Source organism: Crotalus tigris, unplaced genomic scaffold (assembly GCF_016545835.1).
Source record: "Crotalus tigris isolate CLP2741 ecotype Arizona unplaced genomic scaffold, ASM1654583v1 scf7180000019173.45859301935:6455823, whole genome shotgun sequence".
In the NCBI taxonomy this organism is placed as follows: Eukaryota; Metazoa; Chordata; class Lepidosauria; order Squamata; family Viperidae; genus Crotalus; species Crotalus tigris.
The window spans coordinates 1580052-1603198 of NW_024097414.1; the positions used below are offsets into that span (position 1 = coordinate 1580052).

A 23147-nucleotide genomic window follows, 5' to 3' on the forward strand; every position below is an offset into this window, starting at 1 on the left:
CTTCCGGTGCCGGGCGGAAGCGGCTGTGGCTGCGTGCGCACCGGGTTCTCTACGCTCGGGGAGCATGAGGGGGAAGAGGCGGCGGCGCTGGCGGAGGTTTGTCGAGGCGAGGACGGAACGCGACTGAGCCGGCGGAGCTGCCGAGCGGGGAGAGGAGGTGCAGGCCGCAAGGGGAGGGGAAAGGGCTCGGGGGTCTTTCGCTCTCCCTCTTCTGTGTCGTCTACTTCACAACAGCCTTGTGAGGTAGGCCAGACTGAGGAGTCCTGTCTTCTATGTGACTCTGCGCGATGGGATTTTGTTGGCCCTCCAGGGCCGAGGCTCGGAGGGTAGATTCTCTGCCAGAACGAGATTCCACTACAACTCCCATTATCCCCAGCACCACGGTTGTATATTGGGCTGCAGGATGCGGAGAGTTGCAGTCCTCGACTGGGGTGAAGCAAAGCAGGACAGATAATGATAGAAATTATAGATAGATGATTGATTGATTGATAGAAATGAGGGAGAGACATAATGATAGAGGTGATAGATAAAGAGAAAGAGATGAGAGAGATGAGAAAGAGGATGGATAGATAGATAGATAGATGATAGGGATGGATACAGATAGATGTAATAGATGTAGATATAAAGTCACACCGCTGATTGATTTCACACATTGTGTTAGAAAGGCAGAATGTAATTGATTTGATTTCCACAATGTTGTTTTTGGATTGATAGAAGCAAAGATTTAATAAAGGTTCAAGGCTGCTCATCTTGCAAGCAGAAGCAAAATAATAAAAGCAGCGAGAATTAAAAGCCATCCAAATGAGATAAAGATAGCAGATGGGAATACTCAGAAACCCTCCAACTAGCCTTGATGCAGGTCTCCCACTGGCCAGTCCTGAATATGTCTGAATTCATTCTCCAACAAGCCCTCCTTGTCACAGGAGCATCTCAACAAGGAGCAAAAAAAAAAAAAAAAGGCTGTCATAAAGCCTGAACCCAAGATTGATTGGCTTACACCGCCTTCAAAAGATGGAACTGTAAGCCACAGTCTGTACTTGGTAGCTGTACCCTGTTCTGACTTGTTGACAACAGTTGCAGTTTGTGGGCTTCAGATAATAGCTTTAAGCAGGACTAACCAAGCTGTGCTAAATGGGTTGTGTGTTAAAGCTCCAGTGGGCTAGTAAGTTCAGCCAGGAGATGGTGAATTCTAGTCCTGCCTTAGGCACGAGCCAGGCGTGTGACTTTGGGACACCAGGAGACTGAATTTTAGTCCCACTGGAAGCATGAAAGCGGGCTGGGTGACTTTAGATCAATCACCAGGAGATGCTGAGTTATAGTCCTGCCTTAGGCACCAAAGCCAGCTGAGGGACTTTATCCAGTCCTATTTCACAGCCCATTTCACCTCACAAGGTAGTTATTCTTAGGAAAAATAGGATTGTGTTTATTCACTGCTTTGAGTTATTTATAAAACTAATACAAGCAGGATATACATAAATACGTAAATAACTGGTTGGTTATCATAGTGGATTCATCAAAATCGAATGTTTTCCCCTGTAATGGTCATATGCCAAACTTACATTGCAATTTTTTAGGATTTTCTGACATGTTGGCTGAGGATGAATTTCTGAGTTCGCCACCAAGGAAGACGGTTAGATTTGGTGGTACTTTGACAGAGATTCTACTGAAGTATCAACAGGTAATGCTGTGGGCAGTGCCTGCAAGGAAAAATACATCAGATGAATGGGATGCATGCATAACATTTTCTGTTTTTAATACTGATGGGTTCACCCTCAAGTGTTTATTTTATTTTATTTTTCTCTGCTGCTGAGGGAATTATTACTACTGTATATCTGGAAAGAGGATTTCTGGAGTTCTTTAGTGAAAAGTTGCCGTTTTCTCTTTCAGGGCAAAACCACTGAGTTTGATTTGCTGAAGCATCAGCTGTTGGATCCAGACATAAAAGTAAGATTTCCATAATATTCAAATACTCTGAAATACCTTCTTTAGATTTAAGAAAAGAATGAAATAATCTGAATTTTTTTTTTAGTATTCTTTATGTGTTATAGTGTATAATTAGTGAGCAGAATATTACCCAAACACAGCCTAGAATGTGAATAAAATAAAATATTACACACTCTTCTTAAATCCGCCATTGTTTGTCAGGTTTAACAATCATAAGTTTACTCAATACTGTCACATGTCAGTTATGTTGGGAAAACTATATTACCCAGTGCTCTTTGCCTCTTGCAAATAGTCATCCTAGTACGGCAGACATTTCTGCTGAGAGGGACTACATCTCCTTTTCCTCTCTATGGCAAAATAATAATAAAGTTGGAAGGGACCTTGGAGGTCATCTAGTCCAACCCCCTGCTCAGGCAGGAAACCCTATACCATTTCAAACAAATGGCTGTCTAGTCTCTTCTTAAAAACTTCCAGTGTTGGAGCATTCACCGCTTCTGGAGGCAGGTTGTTCCATTGGTTAATTGTTCTCTCAGGAAGTTTCTCCTTAGTTCTTAGTTGCTTCTCTCCTTGACCAGTTTCCATCCGTTGCTTCTTGTCCTGCCTTCGGGTGCTTTGGAGAATAGCTTGACTCCCTCTTCTTTGGGGCAGCCCCTGAGATATTGGAAGATTGCTATCATGTCCCCCTTCGTCCTTCTCTTCATTAAAATAGACATACCCAATTCCAGTAACAATAGTAATTAATAGTAACAATATGATAACATGTTTTAGATGCATATGCTGGAGCGGGGGGTCTAATTTATTGGGTCTCTTTGAACATCCAACTAAACTACACAAATGCTTGGTTTCTCCCATTCTGCCTTTAATGGAGGGAGCCGGCAAACAGATTTCCTGGGAAAGTGCAGGACAAAACTCTTTAACTACAAATATTTGTTTTGCTCAAGGTTGAACTGTGAAGTCCTTCATGCTCTCTGAGTTTGGTTGTTTTCTTGCAGACATTTTATTACCCAATTAGATAACATCAGTGCTAAAAGGGAGACAAAGAGCAAATCTCACTCCTAGCACTGATGATTTTACCTAGTTGGGTAATGAAATGTCTTCAGGAAAACAACCAACCTCAGACAGCACCAAGGACCCCACAAAACTTCTGCTATTTCAAAACTGAGAGGCTAATCTAGTTGCCACACTTAATTGTGGCAAGCAATGTGTGAGCAAAGTGGCAGGCTATTGGTCTGATGGTTTTTATCTTAAAAACAACCCTTCACCTCCCCCAGGTAAAACCTTTGACAGCCAGTGCAGTTCAGTAATTAAGATATGATGGCTTCTATTTTTAGGATGATCAGATTATTAACTGGCTGTCTGAATTCCGGTCTTCTATCACGTTTTTGACCAAGGAGTTTGAACAACTAATTTCCATCCTGTTGGTAAGAATCCTCTAGTTACATTGGATGCGCTTCTTACTTTTTGATTTGGGGGACACAACAGGAGCTCCAACTTCTGATCCTGTTTTCTCTAAAAATGCAGAAAGTGCCCTGGTTGAGGAGAAGTCAGCCTGTGGTGGAAGAGTATCTAGCTTTCCTGAGTAACTTAGTGTCTGCTCAGACCATCTATCTTAGGCCATGCCTGGTGATGATCGTCTCACACTTTGTGCCACGTGAGTATTTTTTTCCCCCCAGCTTTACTGAAAGAAATAGAAGATGAAATATTTTAAAAGCCAAGGAAAAAAATGAACCCTCCATCCCAAAGGACACAGCTATCCAACTCCCAAAACAAAAACTAGAAACAGAAACATGGAAAGACTCTCTGTATACATCACCTAAGATAGAATGAATCTACTTTGGAGGAGGGAAGAATGATGCTCCAGTGTTAACCCAAAAATAAATAAACAAAATCTGTCTTACCAAAAAACCCTACTGATTAGCAGATAAAATTGCCTTTTTGCCCAGAGGAATAATAGCAGCTGGGGTTTCTCATTTGTTGAGTTTAGAATTCATAATAGGAATTAAAAGCAAGGAAATTTGGATTCAAGCCTGGGTTGACAGCCCCCCAAGACTCTGTGGGAGACTGCTATAAACCTGTAAAGGAAAGCTGTGTTTCTTACTGATTGATTATAAAATTTTCTGCAAGATTTTTTGGAGATGAACAAGGTAACTATTTACAAGCCTCTCTGTTTCTATCCAGCCCGAATAATCATCCGGGAAAATGATGTGGACATCTCTGATTCAGACGACGATGAAAGTGAGTACTTCTGTTTTTTTGTATTTATTGGTTGACTCTTTTATCCGTACTCTGTCCATTTTGTATTATTATTTTTATTGCTAGTTGTGTTTGTGTAGCAAGAAAGTGTTACTTGATTTGGTGTGGTTGTTCTGTCCCAGCCTACATGTTATCCTCACAAGGAGAAGCCTCTCTTCCAAGAAACAGGCAGGAACCGAACCGCAAGAAAAAACTAACCCCTTTTATTCTCACAGACCTGAGTCAGTGTCCAAGGCAAACAAAACACAGTTCACAGAAACTCCATCCTCAACACGAACGATTGCCTTTGGCAACCAGCCCCTCCCACAATATAAGTAGCAACGAAACCGCGCTCAAAATTGGAAGAAGGTCTTGACCACGCCTAAAATAGAAGCCTGCTTATATCCATGATCTTTCTGGGTTAACAGATGTGTTGATTTTCAATCTCTGCAGATGTTGTCGAGAGCTTCACCACCTGCCACAGAGCTTTACAAACAATTGTGAAATATGTCCCTTTGTAAGTTAAATATCTTTGATTTTTTTTATGGGCCGGAGATGGCATTGTCTAACACAAACTGCTTATTTGTTGCCCAGAGGGAGGAGAAAGATTGGCAGAACCTAGGGGCGGAGTGAAAAGGGGGATCAGCCTAGAATACCTACGTAATCACAACCCTCTTGAGTGATGTTGGCCCTTATCTGATTCTAAGCTGATGCCAACCATTAATCAAGGAGATTCCTGTGCATAGGCCTTTAGCAGTGAATCAGTTTAATTGAACCGTCATATGTGGACCTGCTCTTTCCACTTAACGTTACATGGCTCCATCCAAACAGGATTCCAGAAATTATCAGCAATCTCGTGCCATGTGTTAAATTGGGAAAGATATGAATATCCCACCTTATAAACATATTACAGTTAAAAAGCAAACCCCTGACTTCTCACCATAAACCCAGCCCTATACATAACAGGTGATAAGGCCTCATCCTATCCAGTGTTAAGTCCTGATCACTCAAATATTGCCACTTCACGTTACGTCTTCAAAGTGAATGTTTATTATTTTCTGACTTATTAAATAATTTTCTATGGCTGCCCAGCTCTCACACAGGTGACTCTGGTCAGCTTTTACAATATTAAAAATCCACAACATAAAAACCCATAACCCCCACCATACCTCTTGGCAGCAGCAATGGGGTCAAGTCACCAAATCATCACCACATTGCTCTTCTAGACTTTTGTTGCATTCTTAACATTGTACTCATCACGACAAAATGAATGAAGGCTGGGTTTGCTTATCTGTTGCTTATATTTTCTGCGTTGTAGGACACCACAATTTCTGATGCCAGTGCTGGCCGAAAAATTTCCCTTTATTAATAAATCAGAAAGAACTTTAGTAAGTACCTGATTTTCTGCCAATGAGGGTTCTTTAGTGCTTTTGGTATCTGCTGTTCATTTAATTGAAAGATCTCTTGAAAATCTGTGATTGGATCTTGATGTCTCAGAAACACCCTGAAGGGTCATCATGATTGTCCTTCAAAGGAAGTTTTCTTCTCCTTTGAATATTTAATGATTGATTTCATTTATCTTTGCTAAGCCCAACATGTTTCCTTCAGTTTTCCTGTTCTCTAGAAGTGTCATGATTTCAATTTGTACATCATGGCTTATGACTTACCATTATATGTGAAATAAAGAAATTGCAACTTAATAAACCATAAATAAATCAATCATGTATGAGCCCAGTCTTGCTTTCTTGGATAAAATATCTCCAATAGACATACTATTGGATCCGAGCAGTATCATTAAAAACTGGATTTTAAAAAAAGGCTGTTTAAATCTGTAATGATTCTAAAATTGGATGTAAAAAATGGAAGGTCCTGAAATTTATTTCTCTTAATTTAATTCTTTTTATAGTGTTTTCATGGGGAACTCTTTCATTTCAGCAATGTTACCTCCATAATGTACTGCGAATAAGCGTATATATCCCAGCGTTGAGGCGTGACATTTTGGAGCTGGTCGTTGAGAAGCTGCTAAAAATCGATGTAAGTATAGAATGCTGTAAATTGGGGGTTTTATACAGAGTCTCTGTAGTTCCCTTGTGAAAACTGTTTTAACTTTACAAACTTCATATTCTTCAGTAAGTGATGCTGATACGTATGTATTTACTAAACTGTTGGGCAGTAAGATAAGAGAACGAATATGCTTGTTATACATTGATAAAGCCGAATATTTGTAGATCAGGGTTGAAATGAGGAGTCCTTGGTGCTGTCTGAGCTTGGTGGTTTTCTTGCAGACGTTTCATTACCCAAACTAGGTAACATCATCAGTGCTAGAGGAGTAAGGAACCTAGAGCAAAGCTCACTCCTAGCACTGATGATGTTAGATAGCTGGGTAATGAAATATCTGCAAGAAAACAACCAAGCTCAGAGAGCACCAAGGACCCCACAATTTTCCTCCTCCTCCTCCTCTTGTCCACAAACCCCACTCTTTCCTAGTACTGATGATGTTACCTAGTTGGGTAATGAAACGTCTGCGAGAAAGCAACCAAGCTCAGAGAGGACCAAAGTCCCTTCACTTATTATACAGTTCTATACCTTGACTATATTACATTAAATATTAAAAAATATTCAAGGTCATCCCATTTTAATTCAACAGGTAAGTGCTCCAAGAAAAGATATTGAAGCTGCCGAAGAAGATGAAGAGGGAAACAGTGAGAAGGGACTCTTCAATATGGTACATTTGTTCATTAAACAATATTAATAGACACACACGCGCGCACACTTGGGACACTGTAACGGTTGCAAGTGTGAAAAAACAGTCATAAGGGCTGTTGTCACTTTGAACCGTCACTAAATGAACTGTTGTAAGTGGAGGACTGTCTATTTAGCCGGGTTTTGGTTTTTAACAGGATGAAGATGGAGAGAATCCGGAGAAGAGTGACATCATGGCTCACCCCATTGCGGAACGCCTTGACATCTTGATGAGTGTGATGTTTTCCTACATTAAAGATGTGTGCTACGTTAATGGTAATAAAACCTGGGGCAGTTTCCCAGCATTATTTGGCAGCAGGAAGCCCACATAGTTGAGCTGAGCATTCGGGCTTAATGCAGGCGACCGCTTGAAAGGAAATCCTTGATGTGGTAGTGTATTGCCCTCATTCATAATTTGGGCATGTAGGTGGAAAATGTGTCATCCTTTAGTTCAGGGGTCTTCAAACTTGGCAACTTTAAGACTTGTGGACTTCAACTCCCAGAATTCCTCAGCCAGCCAGGGCTGGCTGAGGAATTCTGGGAGTTGAAGTCCACAAGTCTTAAAGTTGCCAAGTTTGAAGACCCCTGCTTTAGTTCCAGGACTTCTGTTCCTCTTCAGCCACTTCGAATTCTTCGAATTAAGAGCAGTCATTCTTCCCAGCTTCATGCTTTTCGAAGGAAGCGCCTTTTGGCGTATTGATGAAAAAACGTTCAGCCTCTGAGAGTTGGGCAAACTAGCATCCTGTTTAAAAGCTCATTTGTCTTAGCGCAGTGGTTCTCAACCTTTTTAATGCCGCGACCCCCAACCGGTCGTAAGTCGAGGACTACTCAACCGGTCGTAAGTCGAGGACTACTCAACTGGTGCAGCATCGTTTGCAGAATGGGACTTTTGGCGGGTCAGCAGGGCAGAGACAGCCTGGACAATTCCTATTGGCTTTTGAAAGGCAATAGAATTAGACACTATTCAAGAGAGTCTATTCTATTGGCTTTCAAAAGCCAATAGAATAAAAGGGAGTAGCACAGCTAAGGAAAAGGGGGGGAAAATGGCGGACTGCGTTGTTTGACGACCCCCGTGAAATGGTCGTTCGACCCCAAATGGGGTCCCGACCCACAGGTTGAGAACCACTGTCTTAGCGTATAATTCTAGGAACATAAATGTTTTTATTCCTAGGGAAAATTGAGGTTGGCAACACCAAAGACTTATACCGAGACCTGGTGGCTGTATTTGATAAGCTGATTTTAACAACCCATGGATCGTGTCACGTGCAGTTCATCATGTTCTATCTTTCTAGTTTTAAATTGGTAAGTAGTCAAATTTTTATTCCCTTCTTATGTTTTTTCCTCCTTTAACTGGATATTCTTGTCCTTTATTCCAAGGAAACATGAAACTGGAAAATACTTACCAAGTTACCTCCTGTATCCTACAGGTAATCGCAGAAGCTTTCGTGGAACATCTCTGGAAAAAGCTACAGAACCCAAATGTTCCCGCTGTCATCCGGCAAACCTCCGGGAACTACATTGGCAGCTTTTTGGCACGGGCCAATTTTATTCCCATTGTGTAAGTAGTTCACAAGAGTGATCCTTGGACAGATGAATCTGCCAAGTAGGGCTGCATCCAAAAGAGTAGATTATATCCTTGTAGAACCTTAGGAAGAAGGCTAAGGCTGAGAGGCAGTCTGAATTTCTAAGACTGGATCTTCAATCTTGCCATTCCTAATCCAGGGTGTCAACCCACTTCTGGTTACTTAGCCAGGTTCTTTCTTTCTTTTTTTTTTTAATTATTTCAGGACAGTGAAAGCCTGCCTAGATCTCCTGGTCAGCTGGCTGCACACCTACATCGACAACCAGGGCACGGGGTCCCGAGCATTTTGCGACGTTGCGCTCCATGGTCCGTTCTACTCAGCCTGCCAGGCTGTGTTCTACATAGTCATCTTTCGCCACAAGCAGATCCTGGATGGAAACCTCAAGAAAGGTGAGCAGGAATTTGCCAGAATAGGAGAAGAGGAGGGCAGAAAATCTCTGTTTCTGGCCTAGATGTCAGAGAAGGACAGACAGAGCCTGCGGGTGGAGTCAAGAGAGGAATCAGCTTAGAGTCATTACATTCCCACAAACCGTCCACTTTTTTCAGTGCTGGTTCAAACTTTTTCAGTGCTTTTGTAACTTCGAAAAGTCATTAAACAAATGATTGTAAATCAAGGACTACCTGCATGCACTGTTCACATTGATCCACTAAGGATCTGCTAAGCCATGTTTCCCAGAGAATAGTGTCTTTTAGAAACCTCTGCAACGTCAGAATAATTTAGATGTGTTCCTCTTAGAATTAAATTTTGTAAAATGTAGCACTGCATAGAAAGCTCAGACTCAATGTAGTGAATTCCTCTGGTCTTCTGTTTACAAGGTTTGGCCTACCTACAAAGTTTAAACTTTGAGCGCATTGTTCTGTGTCAGCTAAATCCCCTGAAGGTCTGCCTGCCAACCATTGTGAGTCTCTTTGCGGCCCTTACCAGGTACAATTGTTTTCTCTCTTGCAAAGTGTATTTATTAAATGTACTTACATCAACAATCTCTAAAATTTGGAGAGCGTTAATAGAGGGACTCTGTCCATTTATTGCATGCATATAGAAATGGGGTGATCGTGGGAACGCATTTTTTTCCTTCTTTCTTCTGTGTTTTAAATCAGTCTCAGGCAGGAGTGTCCAGCCTTGGCAACTTTAAGACCTGTGGACTTCAACTCCCAGAATTCTCCATCCAGCCATGGAGATTTCTGGGAGTTTGAAGTCCACAAATCTTAAAAGTTGCCAAGGTTGAACATCCTTGGTCTAAGGCACTTCTTGAATGCAAAAATGTAGAGATATCTCTTCTGCTGCTCCTGCTTTTGCTCAAACAGAGAAAGGATTTGATGCATCCAGAAATTACCCTGTTGAAACAAACGGGGGGGGGGGGGTAGGGGAGATGATCCAGATCTTGGGCCTACTCCAGTGATGGCGAACCTTTTAGAGACCGAGTGCCCAAACTGCAACCCAAAACCCACTTGTGCCTCGTCGGGTGTGGCCCATTGGCTGGGTATGGCTCATTGGCTGGATGTGGCCTATTGGGTGGGCGTGGCTACGGTGGTAACGGCAGACTGGGTGGGACTAAAAAGTTCAATCGATCAATTCCAACTTTGCAAGATCTTTTTTTTTCCCCATGAGAAGTTGAAATTGACTGATTGAACCTTTTGTGGGTTTTTTTTTTGCACACAGCAGCAGAGGCCTAAAGTGAAAAGGTTTTATAAAACCCAGCTGAAGGCCTAGGACTGGGGCGACGGCGCGCGTGCCCACAGAGAGGGCTCTGAGTGCCGCCTCTGGCACCCGTGCCATAGATTCGCCACCACTGGCCTACTCCATTTCCACGTTCCTAGCCCAGCCCGTGGAAGGATAGCAACCTCATATTTCCTTCTCTGAACCTGGAGGAAGGGGAAGATACTTGTTTGAGATGGAAAAACGTTTCTCTTTCATGGCAGAAATTCCACCCTTGTTTCACTGACATCCTGGGGTTCTTTTCCCAAGCATTTCAGACCTTGTTATCAACAAAAGGAGGAAAGCTAAGGAAAGAGAAAATAGTAGCTAATGATATGGTCTCTTTACTAACCCCGAAGAAGGCAGCTAATATTGGAATGAGGAAAGAGAAGCTGCCAGGGCGCCAAGGGACAAGAGGTGTCCATACCTTGCCTTCAGAAGCTCTTCTGTGAAATGGGTTGATGGCTGGTTTGTGAATTTTTAAAAAAAACAACAACTCAGTTTTTCTCCTTTCCTCTTCCTCCTCCTTCTAGGAAGTACCAGGTGGCCTTCTGTGACACCATCATTGAGAGAAACCGGCGACAAGTCCTACCAGTTGTCCGAAGCAGCTGTGGAGGAGAGTCTGTTGAGACAGTCACAAACCCCCTTGACAGTTTTTTCCCGTTCGATCCTTACATCCTTAAAAGGTACCTTGTTGAGAAGCGGGTAACCCTCAGCTGAAAGATGCCTTTTTGTTGTTGTTGTTCTTCTTTTCAATTCCGGCGGGCAAGCTGTAATATTTTTCCCTGTGTGTCTCATTTCCTGCCCTCCAGACACACCGGATATTCACTGTCAGCAGTCATAGCCAATGGCTCTGCTGGCTAGGGATCGTGGGAATTGAAGTCCATCATGTCTGGAAAGGGTCAGGTAGTGAAATGCTGATCTATCAACTTTGAAAAGTTCAAGACGACTCAATTTTGCCCACGTGACATACGTAAAAAAGGGATCGTGCTTTATCGGTTGTGTAAGGTTATAAGAAGAGCAAAAATGACAGGCGGTGGTGACCTCTGAATGTTTATACAAAAAAAATATTTAGCAATGCTTTATTATATTTTGAAATATACAGCCCATCTCCTAACTCAGTGGTTCTTAACCTTTTTGAGCAAATCGCCCCCTTGAGCCAATGAGGAAGTTGTCATCGCCCCCCTCCCCCAACATAACCTCTCAATCACAACATAGGAAATAATTCTTCCATTTACGCAAACACTTTTTTGTTTTGTTTTCTTTAAAATTGTCATCAGGACCTATCGATGCAAATCATTTATTTCCAGTCTTTTCCCCATATCGCCCATATTCTGGCCAATGGCGTTCCTCTGTATGGGTAGAGGCTGCTGCGCAACACGCATGAAGATAAGCGATGCGTATTCTCATATGTACGGCGTTCTGTACTGAAGCTAGCTGGAGGAACATTTGAAAACACAATCCGCTAATAGCGAGCGATCTGATGTTTTTGTACGACAGGTATACAGCGATTCACTGTACGAAAAAGGTCTCAAAAGTGTCCCCAAAACCTCTCGCTCCATCGCCCCCATTTCGCCCCCTTTTTGTTCTTTTGCCCCCACGTTGCCCCTTTTCGTTCCATCGCCCCCTTGAAAAATGAAATCGCCCCCTGGGGGGCAATATCGCCCAGGTTAAGAACCACTGTCCTAACTGACCGTCGAGGTTGCTGTATTTTTGCGCCAGCTGAGACCCCTAATCGAGAGCCAACCTTGAAAGACCATTTCTCCTTATAAGTTGTGTATTTTCAACTCTACCGTTCCTGTTAAGCAACAGCCCGTGTTTGTCTTTCCCTCTTCAGCCCTCTTCCTTATCCCCTCTTTCTCGTGTGCGTTACAGATCAAAGAACACAATCAATCCTTTGTATCAGTTTTGGGAAGAGCAGAGTGCCGAGGACCTCAAAGAGACGACAGAACCCATCAGTGAGGTGAGCAGTTTCATTCAAGCTCCATCCGCACGTTTCCTTGTGAAGGATGCTGGAGCTGGGAAGTTTGCCAATTCCGGCATATCGGAAGGAGGTCATCTTAGATCAGTTGAAGGAGGTCATCTTAGATCAGCAGCGAGGAACCTGCAAGTTCCAGACGTTGTGTGAACGCCAGCATCTCACCATCCTTCAACACTGGCCGTACCAGCAACCACCCCACAAATCCAGGAGAGAGAAAAATAGTGACAAACAAATTGGAAAGTGGTTGTGTTTTCTTCCTTTAAAGCAGCGTTTCCAACCCTTGGCCATTTTTGAAGATGTGTGGACTTGAACGCCCAGAATTCTGGAAGTTGAAAGTCCACACATTATCAAATGGCCGAATTTGGGAGGCACTGCTGCTTTAAGGCATCCTATTGCCATTTTCTTTTTCTCTTGAACTGTTGTGTGTTTCTGCACAGGGCAAAGGTGAAGAGGAAGACGATTTTTTGAGGGGGGAAACTCCCCAAAATGATGGCCTGATCAGCGTGACGCCAAGCTCCTTCAACGCTCTTGTTCAGAATTCAGAAACCAATCTTGGATCGCCACCAGTTGAACTGCAGTTGCACCTCTGATCTTTTGACAACCACAGTTAGCAACGACATTTATGTTTGAGAGACCCTCGGCAGGAGGGGGGGGAGACCGTTTCTAAGTTCCTCATTTCTTGCAATAATTCAGATATCAAAACTGAAAGTTTGACTCACGGACAGGATGATACATTAGGCTTTTTGTACTTATTTACTGCAAAAAGCCTTTCGCATTCATTTTTGTTTTCCTTTTGTATTTCCCTATTTTAGGGCAGATCCCCTAAGATTAAACACAGGACTGTGATGCAGAGAATGATAGCGTATGGATTAAAAAAGCCCCCCAAAATGCTACAGTTTTAAAAGCAAACTTGCTAATCAGAACACAGAGATCTGCTTCTTTGGGTTAAAAAAAAAAGAGGCCTACTTTGAAGAGAGCTTTTACAAGATTCCTGCTTAATCCGAGAATAATGATAAGGGTCAAAAGTTATGCCAAAACAATTTGAGAGCTTCATATTCACGGAAGTTGCATAAAATGAGACTTATGCTTACTCTGATTTCATTGCTGAACTTGTCCATGTCAGAAGGACAGGAGAGTACCTGATTTGCTTTGTATACAAACATACTGGCAGGACAACTGACCACCAAAACCATCATCCAGTGGTCCGTGCCACTGAACAGAAAAGAAGCAAGCCAGCTGAAGTGGTATTTAGCCAGCCGTGTGGCACACCACTAAAACCTTGCTGTTATCCCACAGCTGCTACCAGGAGTGATACTCCCTCTGCTTAGAGCCAGCCCTAACTGTTGTTTAGCCTACCGACTCTAAAAGTTTTAGCTTCAGTAGTGTGTGTGGTTTATCGTGAAAAAAAAAATCACAGAAAGAGGACTTGCCAAGATTGAAATTTCGATAGACAGCCTGTTCACCCGTTCCGCCAAATTCCAGCAATTCAGATTTCAAATGATGGCTTTTGGGAGCTGTTTTCCGGCATTATGGAAGTATCTCTCCAAAGACAGGTAACGATGTAGTTCCCAAACACTGGCTTGCAAGCCCCTAGATGGGACAGAAGTAAATCTGAGGCAGGAGGGAGACACAAATTGGGAGGGGTGAACGACTTGTAGATGCTAAGCAGGGTATTTTTAAGATTTCACTCATATCTCATGTCTAGCTGATAATACTGGGCACGGAGTAAAGTGCCAGCTTTGTACCCAAAGCTGGATCACTGTCTTCAGATCGCAACTCCCATTCTGCTTGGGCAGACCAAAAAACAAAATGTACAATTTCTGCTATTTAAAAAAAATAGACCAATGTGGAACATGAAGCAAGAGTGGTCATCTCAGAAAAGGAAACCCACGTCTCGGGAATCATGCAAGCAAATAATGATTTTCATTAAAATAAATTAAGGTTTTGTTTTATTTCTAATGAAAATGTTTCATTTTACAAAGCTTGAAGATTATGTCATTATAGAGATTAAACATTATTTATTAAAAGTGAATGTTTTTTCTTTGCTCAACCCTTACCCCTCTGAAATTATTAGCATACAAATCTATTTCTTAGTTTAGAGCAGTGGTGGCGAACCTATGGCATGGGTGCCAGAGGTGGCACTCAGAGCCCTCTCTGTGTGCACGCATGCCATTGCCCCAATCCCAGGCCTTCACCTGGGTTTTATAAATCCTTTTCGCTTTAGGCCTCTGCCGCTGTGTGCAAAAAAACCCCAAAAAACAAAAAAATAAGGTTCAATCAGTCAATTGCAACTTCTCGCGGGGGGAAAAAAAATCTTGCAAAGTTGGAATTGATTGATTGAACTTTGTAGTCCCACTCAGTCTGCCTTTACCACCGTAGCCACGCCCACCCAATGAGCCACACCCACCCAGCACCCAATGATGCATAAGTGGGTTTTGGGTTGCAGTTTGGGCACTCGGTCTCTAAAAGGTTCGCCATCACTGGTTTAGGGGATTTCTTAAGTTTTCTAACGAGCAATTTCTCGGCCTTCTGCTTACGTGGGCATCGGTCTAAACAAGTCCAAATTCAACTCTAAATTAGAAGCTTGCCATCAAATGTTGCATTGCCGCTTATTAACAGAATTTCCACTCGCCTTGGGTTGCAATAAAGATGGTCATTTTTCTGCAGCAGATTTTCTACAGCCACACCACGAAAACATCTGGGAGGATCTCAAGAGGAAGGTTGATCTGCTTAAGAGATGACCATCCACAATGGTTTGCCCTAGAGCAGATCCTTCTTAGTTTCTTTCTGAAATATGGCTGAGAAAGTTTGAGTCGGAAAGCCAACTTGGTAGAAAGGTTAAAGTGCCAGCCTAGAAAGTAGGAGACTGAGATGTAGTATTGTTAGGCATGAAAGCCAGCTGGCTGCCTGGATCAGTTCCTCTGTCTCTCAGCCCAAGTCACCTCAGCATCATTGTGGGGAGAGTAGGAGGAGGAAGGTGTATTATGTATGTTCCCTGCCTTGAGTTGTGTATATAAAAGTGGTATTAAAAAAAAAAAAAATTAAGAGAATGTTCCCATCTTCCCCCTAGTGGTAAGGGTTGGTAAAACCTGCACAGATCAAAGCAGGAAGCTGTCTATTAAAGGCACAAGAGCCCCAACAGGATAAAGGGATGAAACTTTTGCCTTTGCATTTTTTTTTTTATGACTCACTGGCACTGGGTTGCTTGCACTCCTAAGTTAAGAGAAAACGAAGGGAGAGTATGTACAACTCAATTCAGTGAAGAACAAGCAACTTCACAATATCCTTCACTAGCAAAGTCGGGCACGTACAGGGTAAAGAATATAGAAAGGAAGCAAAGTCAAGGTCCCACGTAGAGGATTCTTTCGCAAAAGCGTATTTGCACATTTGAAACAAAAATACCTCAAAATCAGCCTGTGCAAGCATCCAAATATGATCTAAGAGATACCAATTTCTGTGCTTTTAAGAACGAGACCTTAAAACAGATTTATCGGGACTTTTTCAAAGGGCTGCTTGCCCCTTTAAGGGCAAAAGATTCTTCCTGTATAATTAACTTCACCTTCTTACCTTCACAGCTCTTACCGGGGTTGTCTTTGCTGCGTTGAAAAAGTGAGTCCGAGTGCTTTCCTTAGAAAGTTTGAAATGAATTTGATTGTTCTACTGTGTTCTACAATGTTCTACTGTTTTTGTCGCTCCCAACAAGCAGTCAATAAGTGTGGAGGGACAGCTACCACATTCGTCTCCTCTGAAGACTTCCATTGGGCAATGTACAATCAGGAAGGAGAGGAACTCTAGATAAAGGTGAACAAGCCATGTTTGGCTTAAGTTGCGGTTGTGTGAGTAAGCTACATGCTTTTATGACCCGCACTCATTAGCTCCAGGCGATGAAGCCAGCATTTACTTTCTCTTGATCACCCTCAAGACAAGATGAATGATATCAGCTATTAAAGTAATAAAGACCCCATTGGCTCTGCCAAATGAATGAGGTAATAATGAAGCTTTCATATTTTAAGGTGTGCAAAGATTAAGATGGACAAAAAGTAGACAAAACAAGCAGAGACTGCACTCTTTATTTGGACAGACTTCATGATGTACAGTTTTAGGATAATGAATCTTTGTAAGTCTGCATTTTTGATTAACAACTAAGGTTCCATAGTCTTTCTTAAAACCAGGGTTTCATGAATTAAATCTGTTACTCAAAGTAAGTGCATTGGCCTCAATGGAGCCTGATTCCTACTAAATTTAAATTAGGATTAGAATAGAATAGAGCTGGAAGGGACCTTGGAGATCTTCTAGTCCAGCCTCCTGCTCAAGCAGGAGAACCTATACCATTTCAGACAGGTGTCTAGCCTCTTCTTAAAAACCTCCACTGATGGAGCGCCCACGATTTCTGGAGGCAAGCTGTTCCACTGGTTAATTGTCCTCACTGTCAGGAAGTTTCTCCTTAATTCCAAGTTGCTTCTCTCTTTGATCAGTTTCCAGCCATTGTTTCTTGTCCTCCCTTCAGGTGCTTTGGAGAATAGATAGACCCCCTGTTCTTTGCCCCCCCAACCCATAATCTGGATATGCCTTTTGCTAGTGTCTGTTTTATGCACATTTTAACTAGCATATTAACTAGTCAACTAGTTTTTCTACTCCTTTGAGTAGAATTTACGGGGAAGCAAGTTCAATATGCATCAATATTTTATCAGGAACTTGCTTGGGAATTTAGCTACCGAGGGCATCCTGGTTTATTACCTGTACTTCGAGTTGTCCCCGTAGCCCTTTTGGGAAAAGAGTTTTTGCAAAAGATTCAAAGGAAGAGACAAAGAGATTGGACCCTGTTTGTGTTGCCCTCTAGCAATCTGATGGGAATGGGTAGGCAGCACCCCCAAATTCCCTGTTTTTTTAGCAAAACGAAAATCTTGCTTGCACCAGGAGGTCTTAAGCCCAGCTTAAGCCTGCATGTCAGTTTCTGCTTATCCCTGACACTGTGTTTTTAATAACTGCAGATAGGTAAACCGTTAGCATTGGGTGGAAAAGGACATCCCTACCTGAGTTAGCTCAGGTTACTGATAAACAACTGGAGAACAGCAGCCCTGCTTCCCACTTCCCCTTTAGGACTTCCTTGAGGCAAGTAAGCTCTCCAGCCAGTGTCTGTCCTCCTCTTTCAGGAGTCATTGAAACAACTTCTTGAGATGTTGCCGTCTTCTTCTTGGGAGCCTCAAAATATCACCGCAGGCTGTTTGCCCTTTGAAAGCTATTTCTCCTTCGCAGGCATCACAGGTGAGTTTTGAGAAGCAAACCCACCGCGAAAAAGCAAAGCACTCAAACAAACCCACAAAGGAAGTCTTATAATTGAAATTACTCCCCCCACTGAAGTTGCTGGCAGCACAGAAAGTTCCTTCCTACGTCTGAAGCTAGTTAATACGTAGCCTGGCTACAGAGCTACTCCCCTTTCCAACTTGGTGTAAGACCTTGAGTCATAAACTAACCAAGTGGCTGAAATCACACAAAAATAACTCCTCGTGGTTTTTAACCAAACTTGTCCATTTGCAGCTGCTAGGCCCTTGAGTGATCTGGCTAGTATTTCTATCTGCATCAGTTCTAAAAATGCTTCCTTTGCATCCTATACCTGCAGATATTTTTGCTGAACTTCACAGACTTGGAAGGCATCCCCTCAAAACGATCTCATTCAAAAGCTTACGGCAGTCTCTTTCTTTGCAGACTCAGAAACACCGAAATTAACAACAGAGAAGCCACAGGTAGATGCCATGTATTTAGGAGACCCCTTGCAAGGAGCATCAACTGGAGTCAACGTGCTGAACATGTAAGTGACGTCATCAGCCTCCACTTCACTGGTTCTCATCTCTGGAGGTTGAAATAGTGGGAGATGTCACCTAGGGTGATGCTTTACATGCATAATATTCTAGGTTGAGTCCCTCACATCTCCAGAGAAGATGGAGAACACTCTTTGTGAAATGCTGGAGAACTCCTTAGTCAGTTACTCATTGGGATTGAACAGTGCAAACTACGTTTTAACTATAGCTTGCTAAACAGTGGGAAAGGTGGTGAACCTCAACAAGATAAACTTGAGATTCTAGTGGATGACAAATGTCCTGTCTTCATTGACCCAGGTTTACCCAGCCCAGAGACATTCAGAAACTTCAGAGGAGGAACATACCAAGAAAGATGCGTTGGACCCCAAAGAATACGCTTGTCTTGGAAATGGTAAAGCTCTGCAAACCTGTTACTTCTCCAATAGTTGAAGGAAATCGGCTACTTCCCTTCAACTTTCATTTAGGGTTATGTCCGTTGCATGTAACCAATTCTAAAAACTGACTTGAGTGGAGATACTTTGAGATCCAGCATTTGAGATAACTTCTTTTAAACAAAATACAATCGGAATCCTTCATTTTGAAGGTGACGTAATACGATTATCTCCACAAACCTTGCTTTGGACTCGTTCCATGGGAAATACGTAGAATTTCTGGATTCACTCCAGGTTTATAGCTGTTCTCCCCAGTTCCAACTGCATTTTGCCGGTTAATTCTTCCTCTTCATTTGAAGACCGAAGAGATGTTTCATAGCTAGCAAGAAATGACCTAGCAGTTTGTAGAACATCTGCATGAAGTTTGCTGTCCCAAGTCAAAGATATTTTCCTGCTTTTGAGGTGTCTCAACCTCAAAGATCTCCTGCGCTGAAGGTCATTCTTACATAAGACTCTTATGCAAAACACTAGCTCATGTTTGAATCTCCAGCATTGTTTCACTGGTGTCTTCTGCAGGAAGGGACTCTGGCCTTGTCCTCCTTGACAGCTGTCTGGGATGATGCCTCAACATTCACCACACCTTTCCAGGACAGGTGTTACCAGGTGAGTATCTATGCAGACAGAGGTCCATTTTTATCAGGACATGAGGCCCCAGCTGGAGAACATTTCTGAAAATCTGCATAGTTGCCTTCAGACATTATTCAAAGCAACGTGGATTTGTCTTTCTATCTTTAGTTCAGGTAGTCCTCAACGTACAGCCACAAGTGAGCCCAAAATTTACGTTGCTAAGTGAGTTTTGCCCCATTTTACGACTTTTCTTGCCACACTTGTTAAGGGAACCTTTTCTTTATTAAGTTAGGAACACGGTTGTTAAGTGGATCCGGCTACTCCCATCGGCTTTGCTTGTCAGAAAGCCGCAAAGGGGAGGAATCACGTGGCCCCGGGACATTGGAACCGTCATAAATACGAGTCAGTTGCCAAGCGTCTGAATTTTGATCACATAACCGTGGGGATGCTGCAACGGTTGTGTCAAAAAAACAGTCATAAGTCGGTTTTTTTCAATACCGTCGTAATTTTGAACGGCCGCTAAAGGAACTTTTGTAACTCAAGGACTACGTAGCCAGTTCCTGGTTTATATGACAACACTTATCTGGTGTAGTATTGAAAGTGCTGAAACTAGAAAACGGGAGATTGTGAGTTTTAGGCTAGTTCTAGTGCTTACACCAACACACACGGATACATGTGTTGGCATACATTCCTTTGGTAGCTTATTTTTTTTAATGAAAATTCTAATTTAAGAAAGATAGAAGAATTAATATGTACAAAGCAAAATCTCTAAGACCTCACTATTCTTTACAGTGGGCATTTTTGGACAGTAAGAATGACTCTGTTTAGAGCGAGAAAGGACAATTTAATTTGGAAGTAGCCAATCACCTTATCTTCATAACCTCCGTTCAATCTTCAGCGACTGGAAATCCTTTTAAGTTATTGTGAGTTTATCTGGGTTGCGGTGAGGGACTGAACTGTCCTCTCACTTCACTTTCCTGACTCTTGTGTCTTTGAGGTTTCCATAAAGCTGAGACCACACCTTCCTGAATTTCTAGAAGCCCTGGCCAAAATCTATGAGGTAAGCGCTCTACCACAATTAAATGTGACCTGTGCGGAATTGAATATGATGCAGAAGATCTGTAGAAGATGGCTAGGGATTCAAGAAGGGGCCAGAGTCCAGAGACAGGCCGTGGGTCTTCCTAGCAAAAGAATCCCAAGTTCAGGTTCCATGCTAGGCTAAAAGACAACGAAGCTGGGTTCCCAAGGTTTATTTAACTTTGGCATGGTCACGGTTGACCACGATTGCGCAATAAGCTAAGCCATGAATCATATGAATCATCCAGTCAGAGCTGAAGAAGCGCCTTGTTGCCCACCTCAAATCAGAGCCTGAGCTAAAATAATCCTTAAAATTGTTTTTATAGCTCTATGATAAAGGCAAAAGAGCAGTTGGGAATTCTCTCTGGATCACTTGCTGAACGATTTTGGCTCAAATTCTTCAGCTAACCCTTAAAGCCGATGAGAAGAGGTTGAGGGAAGAGAAGCCTAGCATCTCAGCTGCTTTGGTTACAATCAATCGTCCGTAACAATGTCGAAGGATTACTTTGAATGTTCCACAACTTGCTAAGAAAGCCTTCTTGCTATTTCCTTTTAGATTTTTGTGTTTACTACTGCCAAGCAAGATTATGCGGATCAAATGTTGAAGGTCCTTGGACCCCAGAGGAAGCTAATCAGGTGATGAAGGCTTTGGAACAAATTCCAGGGCTTGAAGAAAGTTGAATTTCTTGGATGATTGTTCTTCCCTTGTGCTGCCTGTCCTCAGCTCTTAAATACCTGATAAGCTGGTGGTACATCAGCACTCCTGATGGTTGACAAGGGGCCCGTTTCCCAGTGCTTTAATCATTTCCCTGGCTATTTTTGTCCTTACTCAGCCAACAATTTTAATAGCTGCAAAGTTGAATGTATGTCCTTATTCATTGCAATGGGAGCTGCCAATGAGTTTGTCTTCTTTTCTTGTTTTCTTCCAAGGCACCAGCTATATCAAGAGGACTGTCTCTGTAGCCATGGTTCCTATGTAAAGGACCTGTCAGTAGTGGAAAGAGATCTAGACAGGACTGTGGCAGTTGCAACTTACCTGCAAGCGTTTCCCTACCAGGTGATGCTCAGGTGTGGTACTCCAACATGACACGGGAGGATACTGTTCCATAGCAAGCCATCCCGTGGAGTTCTCTAGCTTGGGACAAAGTACTTTGCCCTGGAACCGTTCTCTTCAGGGTCTCTGGTAGACATTTTCTCCATCAACCAGTCTCTATTTTTTTTTTATATATAATGAGGAAGATGTGTCCTGATTGAATGTGAACCTGGATCCCTTGGGTTCAATCAAATGCTTTCAAATTGGTGGTTGACAGCATTTCAAAAGTCAGGGCTAGCTGTTAATAATTTAGAGCAGTGTTTTTCCACCTTGGCAACTTTAAGATGTGTAAAACTTCAGCTCCCAGTGCTGGCTGGGGAATTCTGGGAGTTGAAGTCCACCCACTTTAAAGTTGTGCAAAGCTGAAATGTAGGATCCTTGATGTTCTCCAAGCTTAGTGGTTTTCTTGCAGACATTTCATGACCAGCTAAATAACATCAACAGTGCACTGATGGGTCATGAAATGTCTGCAAGAAAACAACCAAGGGCTCCACAGTTCTCCTCCTCCACCTCCTCCTCCTCCTCCTCCTCCTCCTCCTCCTCCTCCTCCTCCTCCTCCTCCTCGCAAACCTCACTCTCTTCTAGCACTGATGATGTTACTAGTTGGGTCATGAAACATCTGCAAGAAAAAAACCAAGCTCAAAGAGCACCAAGGACCCCACAGTCGTCGTTGTTGTTGTTGTCGTCGTCATCCTCCTCCTCCTCTCTTCCACTTCTAGTTCTAGTTCTCTTCTCCACTCTATAAACCCATTCCAGCACTGATGATATTACGTAGTTGCATCATGAAACGTCAGCTACCTGCCCAAACATTACAACGTCTGAGAACTTCTGATTTATGCTTGGCCTCGAATGAATGTTCTTGTCTCTCCGTAGATGTCCAATGTGGTAGTGGTCCCTAAATGGGAGGGCGATTCTCAAGACAAAGAATTGCTTCGCCTTATTCCCGTGCTCCAAACTATTAGTCAGGCAGTAAGTAAACGACTTTGTATCAGTCCAAATGAATGGAGAAGCCACAGAGCTGAATGTTTAGATTGCTTAAGAGCGGTGAAATTATATACTAAAAAGTTTCCAGCTTTTAATGCTTCCCAACCTCTTAACCGGAAACTTCAAATGGAATCGTAATTAAACCCACCAGCAGAAGGCTATCCACCTTTTTTTAAAAAAAATTGAACAAGAACGGTTATCGCTTTAGGCTGATGGTGCCAGTAATGAATTGATTGAATGGAAAGACGTATCTGCTTCAAAAACAGCCTAACCTTTTAAAATGAAAGATAAACCAGGGTGAAAGGACTTAAAATGACTGTAGGCCAGGGATGTCCAACCTTGGTAACTTTAAGACCTGTGGACTTCAACGCCCAGAATTCCCCAGCCAGCATGCTGGCTGGCTGGGGAATTCTGGGCGTTGAAGTCCACAGGTCTTAAAGTTACCAAGGCTGGACATCCCTGCTGTAGCCAGTAATGCTGGGAATTGAAATTTTACTTTCCTTCATTTGTCCATGTTGCATTTACAGGTTGACATTCGCACTGAAATAGAGAGAAAACGTCGTGGCCGGGGGAATGTTCAGCATTAATGCCTGCTTCCATTATAAGTCTCCCCTTCAAAGCTGATTTGGAACCTCCAGACTTTAAATCACAACCTAGTTTGGATATTTTGGGCAAGCTATTTTGGGGTACCCGATTCATTTCTGTTGCTTTGAAATAGATAGAAATTCAGGGACTGATTTCATCGCTAGACACATTTTTTTTTTTTTACCAATTCGAGGAAACGATGGATGCTCAAACATTTTTGTTTTTGAATGGAGAGAAAAACCAGTATTGTCCCATCCACTATGTAGCCGCACATTTTTCTCCCGTTTGCAATGTAGGTTGAGGTGCGCTTGAAGGAGCATCTTCCAACTTTCTAGATTTATTCCTTGGCTTCTGCAAATGCACAAAGCAGACATAAATAGAAGGTTCCTGAGCCATCAAAAAGTTTTCATATGA

The 23147-nt window shown here is 42.6% G+C and overlaps 2 protein-coding genes across 9 annotated transcripts in view; both read left to right on the forward strand.

Moving 5' to 3' along the window:
* Positions 1–14204, forward strand: RRN3 (RRN3 homolog, RNA polymerase I transcription factor). Of its 4 annotated transcripts, none has more exons than XM_039360854.1 (18): positions 1–96; positions 1575–1678; positions 1888–1944; positions 3276–3365; positions 3466–3595; positions 4123–4179; positions 4630–4693; positions 5495–5564; positions 6112–6210; positions 6824–6901; positions 7077–7194; positions 8090–8220; positions 8346–8476; positions 8706–8890; positions 9317–9425; positions 10730–10882; positions 12072–12159; positions 12615–14204. In XM_039360854.1, the coding sequence occupies exons 2-18, from the start codon at positions 1586–1588 to the stop codon at positions 12765–12767; spliced, it is 1806 nt and encodes a 601-aa protein (XP_039216788.1). In that variant the 5' UTR covers positions 1–96; positions 1575–1585; the 3' UTR covers positions 12768–14204. The 4 variants fall into 4 exon arrangements, with proteins under 4 accessions (XP_039216788.1, XP_039216790.1, XP_039216789.1 ...); XM_039360856.1 differs by having other exon boundaries at positions 19–157; XM_039360853.1 differs by lacking the exon at positions 1–96 and adding an exon at positions 108–243.
* The window catches only part of NTAN1 (N-terminal asparagine amidase), a 19450-nt gene continuing 9899 nt past the window's right edge, over positions 13597–23147 (forward strand). For 2 of the 5 annotated variants that reach the window (XM_039360857.1, XM_039360858.1), the window contains exons 1-9: positions 13597–13730; positions 15753–15786; positions 17331–17442; positions 17884–17986; positions 18294–18387; positions 18944–19030; positions 19992–20054; positions 20628–20707; positions 21002–21128. In XM_039360857.1, coding sequence (XP_039216791.1) covers positions 13675–13730; positions 15753–15786; positions 17331–17442; positions 17884–17986; positions 18294–18387; positions 18944–19030; positions 19992–20054; positions 20628–20707; positions 21002–21128 — 756 coding nt within the window. In that variant the 5' untranslated portion in view covers positions 13597–13674. Of the gene's footprint in view, positions 13731–15752; positions 16164–17330; positions 17443–17883; positions 17987–18293; positions 18388–18943; positions 19031–19991; positions 20055–20627; positions 20708–21001; positions 21129–23147 lie in introns of all 5 variants that reach the window. The other 3 variants (XM_039360862.1, XM_039360859.1, XM_039360860.1) reach the window with 3 other exon arrangements.

Bases quoted from the DNA above. Each gene is read 5' to 3' on its own strand.
- RRN3 (XM_039360854.1), top strand. From the start codon at position 1,586: ATGTTGGCTGAGGATGAATTTCTGAGTTCGCCACCAAGGAAGACGGTT. The intron at 3,596-4,122 runs GTGAGTATTTTT...GTTTCTATCCAG, and splicing joins CGTCTCACACTTTGTGCCAC to CCCGAATAATCATCCGGGAA. The intron at 8,891-9,316 runs GTGAGCAGGAAT...TCTGTTTACAAG, and splicing joins GGATGGAAACCTCAAGAAAG to GTTTGGCCTACCTACAAAGT.